Raw genomic sequence first — 9,642 nt, forward strand, 5'->3', positions numbered from 1 at the left:
CCATTTCCATTATGTCCCTTGCCTCTCCAAAGAAAGCTTGCATAAAGAAACACTTTCTGGATCTGCAGCATCTTTAAAGGGAGGGAGCTCCAGAGCAGCAGCAAATTCTGAGGAAGCAGTTTATCTGACCCAGGCCATTTTCAAGGGGATTACCGTTCAGACCTGCAGGTTATCCGAGATGTGCAAATGCAGTGAACAGAATGCTGAAGTTACAGATTTTTGTTCTTAAAAACATAGGCACCCTAATGCATTACAACTTTGTCTTGTATTATCCCGCTTCTGTGTCTTTAGATGAGTAAAGTTGCATGTCTTTATAGTATTGTGATGCTGTATTTCACTTAACAGAAAAAATAATGATGCAGGAAGGAAACATGATATATAATCACATCTGGTAGTAGCGTGCCAACAGTACAGTGCTATGTACCAAGATTACTCTCAGTCTTTTAAAGCATTGTTGCAATGCCTTCAGTAGTTCCTGAATGTCAGAGTAATGAATGTTTTGTGTCATGCTCTGTTAAAAACCGTTAACAAATAGTAATGATGTCTACATCTCCAGGTTGTTCTTGTGATTCAATGGCTAACGTAACTGTAATTTAAATTCCTTTTGCTTGTTGGTCATCGGGGGCTTCAGGTTGTATTGCAGTTAAGGTGTTACACTAGGCTAAACGCTGTAAAGTGGTAGCATTTGTTCTTCCTTTTCACTATCATCAATCTTTCACAGTCGTATCAGACCCCTAATGTATCAGCAGGCTTCCCAGAGCTACTGGTTAAAATTACCTTTGCTGTTGGTAGACTATGAACCTTCAAACCTCTGCGCTTTCAGCTGCCCCCTGTGGGTTCTGTGAAGCCTCTTCCTGGCACATTACTCACTGCCAGCTACTTGCCTGGCGTCTCAGAGCAGCAAAGGCAGCGCTGCTGTAACCAGCTAAGAACCAGGCTACTCCAACTTATTTGTTGTTGTTAGATGAATTCTGCCAACAAAGTATCAGAATATACTAAGTCAGTGTGTTAATTAATGGATGCAAAATACAGCTGAAAGCTGAGGTGTCCAAGCTCTTAAGTCCTCAGGGCGGGGGGGAATTCCAAGGGGGAAGTACAACAGTAAGGACAATAAAAATATGAAATCTGTGTCATGCCAAATATTGTTTAATTACAGTTTCCAATTTTACGATAGCTGTCATTAAACACCGATTAAAGTACCGCTGTTGAAGCATTAGAATAACAGCGTCGCTTCTGGATATTCTGGTAGCTGTTTTGGTGTTGCAGTCCCCCCATCTGCGTGCCTGTTCTTTCACAGGGAAGAGACCACTCCTCAGCTGTGGGTGAATACGGACATTCCATGAGAGTAAATGGCTTTCACAGTACTCCATCATTTTGGGTTGCCTTCCCCAGCCTTTCTACATTTAAGCTCTTGATCTTTTGCAGTCTCAGTTCAGAGCTGCAGCGATTCCTCAGGCCAGTGCTAAGGCAGCCTCTGGGGAGGGGGGCTGCGACACCCTCTGCTTTCCTGGGGCTGGAAGTCTCCCCTGAAATTTTTAAGGAGCCAAATCCATTGTAGGCTGCAGTGTGGGACCTTGCATATCTGGTAGAGAAGCACGTTCTCGGTTTATATTGGTTTGGAATATTGTTTTCCGTTTTGTTTGCCAAGAAGGAGATCAGCTGAAATCCTGGGTTGCCAGCAGCAGTGGCCTGACCGGGGATAAGGTGGTACTGGGATTCCCAGTCCGAGCAGGGCCTATCAAGTAGGAATGTACTTCCCGGCCCTTAAAGTATGACATCATTTGAGATGTCAGCCTTTCTAAAAGATAGGGCACATGGTCAAAGCAAAATGCTTAATTTTTAGAAATTATTAGAGTAAAATTATTAATCTGATTAATTAAAGCTATTAACCTGATTATTCAGATTTGGAATTACCTATGTATTCACTATATCTCTGTTTCCAATATTCATAGAGATGAATTCTGAATAGATGAGGCTAATGCAGAAGTGCAGGAGTGATACGAGATCTTTGTGTTAAATAAAGTAGTGTAAGGTTCATACTCTAATTCTCTTAGTTTGCAGTGAGAGTGCTGATTTTAATCTTTGGCTGTGTTGCAAGATGTTTAGTTTCGAAATAAAGTCAACTTGTATTGAATTGACAGAATTCAGTTGCTTTTCATCATCAGGAGTCATATGTGCTTAAAATATTCCACACAAAATTGAAGTAAAAATCTACATGGATCTGTGACTTTTTGCTGTTAGGCAGTCATTTTGGGGGATATAGGGAGAAAATTCAGAGACAATATAACAAAGTTGCCACTACCGTTATTTTTTTGTAACTTCTTTTTTTGTTGATTTGTCATTTTTTTGTTGATATGAACCCATCACTCAGATACTTTTTTTTTTTTAATGGCTTTTTTACAAAGCTGAAACATCTCTCAGAATTTATCTCTTCCAAGTAACTTGTGGCACAGATGGGTAAGATCTGATTACAATCAAGGGGAGAGGTGTCCTGGAGTATCCAATGTAAATTTTCTCTGGGACAGTCCTAATAAATGCTGCTTTTCAAGAGCAGATGTCTCCAGAGCCTACAGCTCCGAGGCAGGATTAAGCTGGACAGCCTCAGATTTGGGAGCGGAAAAGCCCTCGTGGAGTCTAGTCCTGCAGCAGATGGGCGAGTCGCTCGCAGGAACCTTGGCTTCTGCTGGGCTCGCAGGTTTTCCTGCCTTCCTCTCTGGGAAGCTGAAGATCCTGTATTTCAGGCTCAGTTTCAGGTTCAGATATTCAAACTAAATTGTCTTTATTAGTTTAAAAAGCATTTTTTTCATGTGTGTTCTTCCTTTTGAGAATATATAAATAACTCATTAAAAAAAAAGTATTTCAAGCCATAGAAGAGAATTTCTAGCTGCTGTTACTTCCAGCGACAGTGATAACAGTTTGGAAAGGAGTGGGGTTATATGTGTATGTGTGCATGTAGTACATTCCCTTGGTTTTCTTCAGAAGAAAATAATTACTTTTGAGCTTCTTTAAAAGCAAAAATGGGAGGCATTCTACAACTGGATAATTTTGGTAATTAGATATCAGTAGTGAAAATAAAGCTGCACTGGATGAAATAGATATCTAATTAATGTGTATTTCTATCAAACCAAAGAGTACAAGTATGAATTGAAATTACACGTGTAGCAAAATGAGAAATATAAAAGATGAAAAATGTTTTTCAGCCAGGAAAACTGTACTTTTACTACTATATAACAACAGAAATTTTCATTCAAAAATACCTGTGTATTTATTGCAGTTGGTACACCTTATTATATGTCTCCAGAGAGAATACACGAAAATGGTTACAACTTCAAATCTGACATCTGGTCTCTAGGCTGTCTGCTGTATGAGGTAATATTGATATATACAGTGAACTTAATACATTGCCGGGCGAGCACAATAGTGTTAAGTACTGTTTTAGTATCTATTTTTGTTGTTTAGAAAAGTATGTGGCACTGGAAAAGCTACTTCTCAGCTATTATAGGTCTGTCTTTAATATTAGCAATGAGAACTCGTACATAACTTCAGCATATGAAATAGTTTTATTTGTGTGTTACTTAAGACCTGCTTCTTACAAGCTTGCTACAAGGATTTTACAACAATTTGTTGAAGATTGGGCATACTGAAGGATTAATAAATGAATAACGGCAAGCACATTGTAAAATTGTTCTAGGTGGCTTTTACGGCCTTTGATTATATTATTTTTTGTAGTGAATGCATTAAGAAATAGTAGAACTGACTTGAGTATGCAGCTAAGGCTTTCAAAACCTGCAATACAGTTATTTTAATACAAGTTTAATTTCTTTAAAATTATTTAAAGCCTAAGTAAAACAATTTAAAAAAAAGGGTTACTGTGTAATTATTACTGCTAGCTTGGACTAACTTTCAAGATAATGACTTTTGCTGCACAGACACATGCAATTTTTCTACTCTTCTCCTCCAATTGATTAAACTATAATTATTGGTTAATTTCTGTATTAATATGGTTGAGATTCGTAGCTGACATAACTTTCAATAATACTGTATTCTGAGAAAATAAAGACATAGGGCAAATTGCAGTTGAGGCAAATGAAGGTGTGAAGAACAGGTAGGCTTCTAAGGCAACTACATCTTCAAAATTATTTGCATATCATTTGTTGATCGAAAGACACTTGTGTTGAAGGATGCTGGAAAAAATTTCTTTCCATTAGCAATGGCAGTGAAGTCTTTCCAGTCATGTTCCAGATAAAAACTAATATACCCAACTCACTTTTCATTTACCTGCAAGCCACCTACCTCAGTGAGTCAGCAGAACTCATTTAACACGTATTCAACAGCATCGGTACCTCCTGTTATTTTAGGATTTTGTAGAAAACATTGTCAGCCTGTTAAAGTTGTATGTTACTACTAGGTGTATTGTGTCCAGTAATATTAGTTTACTTTCTATCGCTAACATATTGCTTTAAATATTAAAAGGGCAAATAGCTATACTGTAGTTCTTCAGAGTTTGCAGATCTATGTATAGCTGTTGCTTCTAAATCAAATCTTTGGGACAATTCACAGGAATGAAGTCCGAGACCTGATAGCAAGTATTTAGAAGTTTAAATCCTGAACTGAAACTTAATCCCGTATTTGGATTCCACAGGACTGACCATGGCAACTGCTATCAATTTCAATGCTCTGCTGTACACACTTGTGCAAGCAGGAGCCTAAAGATAGTAGTATAAAGGTAGATGAGGGTTTTTCAGTATTCCTACTTCTTTTCCTCCCATTGGTTTTCTTGAGGATTTTTTAAATCTGGAAAGGAGCAAATAAAACCCTTGATTGATTAATTAATTATTATATAAAATAAACATGCTTTAAGGTTAATTTTTCTTCAATGTTATATAAAATAAAATTGCTGGATAGAAATGCATAGTACTTTCCTAAAGAGTTTTTTTTTTGAGCTTGCTGCTTTGATTCTGGTACAGTGTATTAAACACCTATGTGAATATTAAATTTTCCTTTGATAATTCAAAATAATTTCAAAATAGCTAAATATCTTAATTCCTTTGATTAAGTCAGCATCTTTAAACACCGTTCATCTTTTTATCTATTTTGGAAGTTTTACCAGGATGGTATTTAAGTTGATACTGTGTTGTGTTTGGGTTTTTTTTTCCTTATTGTAAAAACGTAATTATTAGGATACTTATCGTTGATATATAGCTATAGTATATGGCAATGTCTTTAACTATAGCTTTTTTTTTTAGAGGTGCATTTATCCGATTTAGTTCTACAACATACCAGATGGTTTTTCTTGTTTGTTTTTTTTTTTTGTTGATCATTGAGAAGTAATTTTGAAACTTTAGGTATAGTAAACTCAAAATATATGCTTACCATTCTTCTCCTTTTTTTTGTTGTTGTTGTTTTTAATTATTTGAAAACGGTTACTTAAGGTTTTCCAAGACATGTGTGGACTAATGCATGGTGGTTTTATTATCTGTGCAGTTTTGTGCTGGATATCTTTCTGTGATACATCTATTGCCTGCACTTTAGCGTGTTTTATTATATTGATTTCATGTTGTTTTGTGCTCATATATGCTCTGGATTCTTTCCAGCTTAATTGGAGAAAAGCTGTGGCATGTTTATCACCTCTCAATAAATACTTAATTGCTGCTAAAGTCTTTTCAGTTATGTTTTAATTTAAGTTTAGACTAATTTGCTATAATGTATGTTGTTTTTAAAAATTATTATTTCTAACCTATATCACAGTCTATTATTAAGTGCTAATTATGTGTCCGGTAAGATTTTTAAAAGTCTATTTTAAAGTCTGATTGTTTTAGAGCCCCAGGTATTTCTGAAACCTCAAAAACACTACCACTGGAGTTTTAATTGATATGCAACAAAGTAGACTTTACTAATTAAAATCAAGATGCTGTGCTTTTGCTACATGGACCTTTACATGGAAAAGTAGGTTTTACACATTTCCTTTTATTGTTCAGCGTAGCAATTGCATCCTTACAGGGTTGTAGGTTGGTGGCTTACAGTTCAAAAAAAAAAAAAAGAGAGCGAGCGAGCTGCCACCAGCCCCGAAGACAGACAGTGGGCTTTCGTCCCTCAGACACCCCCAGAATACTAATCAGGAAAGTCAGACCCTGGAGGTCAGGGAGCAAGTCAATCATTCTAGCGATCGTCTCAGTGTGGAGGATCAAATTAGCCTGAAAAATTCAGCTGCTGGGAGGAGAGGGCGAGCAGCTGTCAGGGGCAGCAGCGAGATGCACTAATGAACCAGATGAATAGTGCAAAAGCTTGAAAATAAAAACAGGACAGTTGACATTTTTCATCTGTCAAAGCAGGAGATGCATGAAAATATAGTATTCCTGTTTTAACTCCTTAGGGGACATTCAGAATTTTTTTAGCACTCCGCAGCATTCAAACAAAAGTACTTTTTAATGAACACCTAGAGTACGAAAATGAGTATCCGTGCATTTATTTAGAATTTCTGCATGTGTGCGGATTCTGCAGTTGATTTTTCTTTTTTTTTTCCCTTTCTTTTCTTTTTTGGTCTTTAGCTTGCATTTTTAACATTCTTTTTAAGGTAAGAGACAATGTCATGTAAATCCAAAAAATTAACATGATTTTGGTAATAGAGTTACAGAATTTTTGGGAGGAGCATAGGATGGAACTGTAGTATGGTATTTGTTTTGTGAGTTTTAAAATTATTTATTCTTACTTGAAGGTAATATGAAAAAGTACTGAACTATTTGAGAGAATTTTTATCAGATAGAAAGTAAATGTAAGAGAATTTTGGTAATTTTATTTGTACGTTTTCCCCCAGTGATACCGGTGCTTAGACATGAAAGAGTTAAACTACTCTCTGGAAGACCACAAGACAGATGAGAGCCATTTTCAGCTTGTCCTGTCCCTGCTGAAGCTCACTGAGTAGCACAGCATGGACTAGCGTGTTTCACACACACTCTGCCTGTCTGGGGAATGTACACATTGTCCTTCCAAAATCAAACTTATTAGCACATGTAGAAAAGGGTGACTGACTTTGGGGCAGCACTGCACTCAAAGCAGCGTTCGCGCTGCTGCGGTTCAAAGACTTCGAAGGCTTTGAACAGAATGGAGAGATTTTAAATGAATTTTTAAATTTGTAATCCTGCTAACCATAGCATTTGTTTCCACCTTAAACGTCAAGTTGTAACATTGTCTGGAAATAAAGCATAGGTTTACTAATGCTGGTCTTAAGCTGACCATTTATTTAAGTGCTCTCCAACGGATACTCTTATTTTTGTATTACAATTGTAAAATATAGACATAGGTGCCAGTTCTGCACTTCTGATGACTTTTTTGGGATATTCCTTTTTTAAAGTATTTTTGAATAACATTGAATTATGAAGTTTTGGGGTTTGGGTTTTTTTGGAAACATAGATGTTATGTTTACTTTTCTTGCTGAACCCCCCCCCTATTTATCGAAGTCTATGGAAGGTTACAAAACCTACTGCTGTTATTCAGCATTTTCACTATATGATATTGCTTTAGATCAGATAGTGTTTTCAAATAAATTATATGGGTTTTTTTTCCCAAAAGGTCTTCAGAGGAAAATTGCATTGTGGGTTTTTGGTGGTGGGTTTTTTTCCTCCACACACACACCGCCCCCCCCCTTGTGGTGCAAGGACCGTCCACGTGCACAGCGGTATCGGAAACTACTCAATTTTCTCATTGTCTATTAATAAAACTGTTATGGTTTTAATTTAAAGATTGCAATGTAAGGATTGTGACAGGTACGACTGTACATCATAGAATAAGTATACGTATTACTGGTTACAGTAATAGTTTTGGAACTTAGGTTTTTAGCACTGTGACACATTAAGCAGGGAATCGAAACTTGTTAAAAATCACTTTTGATTTGTTAGTGTTATTTTATGACAAAACAGGGTCACTTAAAAACACAAAAGAAAACTGTACATTTTCTTTAAACAGATGGCTGCACTGCAGAGTCCCTTTTATGGTGATAAAATGAACTTGTACTCCCTGTGCAAGAAGATAGAACAGTGTGACTACCCACCTCTCCCTTCAGATCACTATTCAGAGGAAGTAAGTAATTTTCCTATTCATGGGCTAGATTCTCAGTTTAGGTAAGCTGGCACACTTCCAGGGAAGTAAATGAACTTGTGTGACTTTATGGTATTGCAGATTATGGCCATAAGTGTTTGCTTGTTGAACTAGCTCAAATGTTCCTGTCAAAACAAGTCTCTGATATGATTTTAAATTTAGGGGGATTAATGATGGAAACCTCGTACTGTTAGCTTCTTAATTTCACTGAGCTTCTTTGCAAGTATGACAAAATGCTTTCACAGAATGCACAACGATATGTTCTACATGCCAGAATGGGATTGAGTCTTACATCTATAGTATACTTTGCTAAAAGCACAGCTACACAAGTTTATGTTGCACAGTAAATTAGTGCACCAGCCTTGTTTCTCTAGGGGCTCGCATTAAAATAGATATAGTGTAACTCACTAGTAAAAATGAATTGTTTATTTCCCATTTGTCCGCATTATAAAACTGCCATGTGCCATTTGATACAACTGAACGGCAGCTCTTTTGCAAGAGTGGTTCTTGACAACACTAATAGTAAATTTCAGAGAAATATGGGTAGACATAATATAATTGAATTTGAGCAATATACTCATGCATATCGCAGTAGCGTTTGTTTTAAGCTGATAGGTAACGTTTCTTTACTGTCATTAATGCATTTAAGGGGGTGTACTTTCTTTTTTAAGCTCTAAAATGAAAACAAACTAAATAAAAGTGCAAGTAAAAGAATGAAAAAAATATAAATGCTTGCTTGTTAATGTTCCGAGATGCCAGTTTTGAAATACTTTCCCACTTTGAAAAGAACAGGGCAAACTGATAGAAGCTGTAAACCAAAGAACATGTATTAGTAACCAATTCTAATTGAATTCAGCCTACATGAATTAAAGATTACTTTGAAAACGCAAATAAACACGAGCACTGAAATACTTTTAATAAACATAAAGCATTGGGCAATTTCACTTCTAGAGTAGGGGTTGTAAATCTGAACCTTAAATTTTTTTACATTCAAAGACAGTGATTGAACTATTAGTAAAAGATTACAGCCCAGTATTGTCTTCTATTTATAGTCACAATTTTCCCCCTTGGGGGGGGAGAGGGGGAAGGACTTAAAAAGATAATTCAGTGACATTACAAAGGATGAAACAATGATCTATTGTGTAATTTATGCACTATACCTCTTTGTGCGTTTTCCAATTAGTCATTTTACCTGGGCCATTTTTAATTATTGTTTATTGTAGACTATAAATATGGCAGTTCATATAACCAACTTCAGAACTGGAGGCCTGGAAATACAGTAGGGTGTGAACAATAATGCAAAATGATAGCAAGAATGTCAGGGGCCGTTCTTTGTTGTGTCATTCATGCTGTCTTCCTTTTTCCATGAAGCGCATGAATATTTCACATATCTGCATCCTCATCCTCTATTCTTCTTGACTAATTTTCAGACTGTCTGAATTTGCATTTCACATGGTAGCTGATTAGGAGATGCCGAGTGCAGCAGCGAAGCCTCAGCAGGCGGTTTCCATGGTGACCTTCAGAAGGATTTTAAAGATGATACCACCA

The 9,642-nt window shown here is 36.5% G+C and overlaps 1 protein-coding gene across 1 annotated transcript in view; it reads left to right on the top strand.

The window, feature by feature from the left end:
- The window catches only part of NEK7 (NIMA-related kinase 7), a 63,152-nt gene that overhangs the window by 48,025 nt on the left and 5,485 nt on the right, over nucleotides 1-9,642 (top strand). The window contains exons 8-9 of the mRNA XM_010283162.1: nucleotides 3,275-3,369; nucleotides 7,963-8,076. Of these exons, the coding sequence (XP_010281464.1) occupies nucleotides 3,275-3,369; nucleotides 7,963-8,076 (209 nt within the window). The remainder of the gene's footprint in view (nucleotides 1-3,274; nucleotides 3,370-7,962; nucleotides 8,077-9,642) is intronic.

This window comes from Phaethon lepturus, unplaced genomic scaffold, assembly GCF_000687285.1.
Source record: "Phaethon lepturus isolate BGI_N335 unplaced genomic scaffold, ASM68728v1 scaffold2843, whole genome shotgun sequence".
NCBI classification, from domain to species: Eukaryota; Metazoa; Chordata; class Aves; order Phaethontiformes; family Phaethontidae; genus Phaethon; species Phaethon lepturus.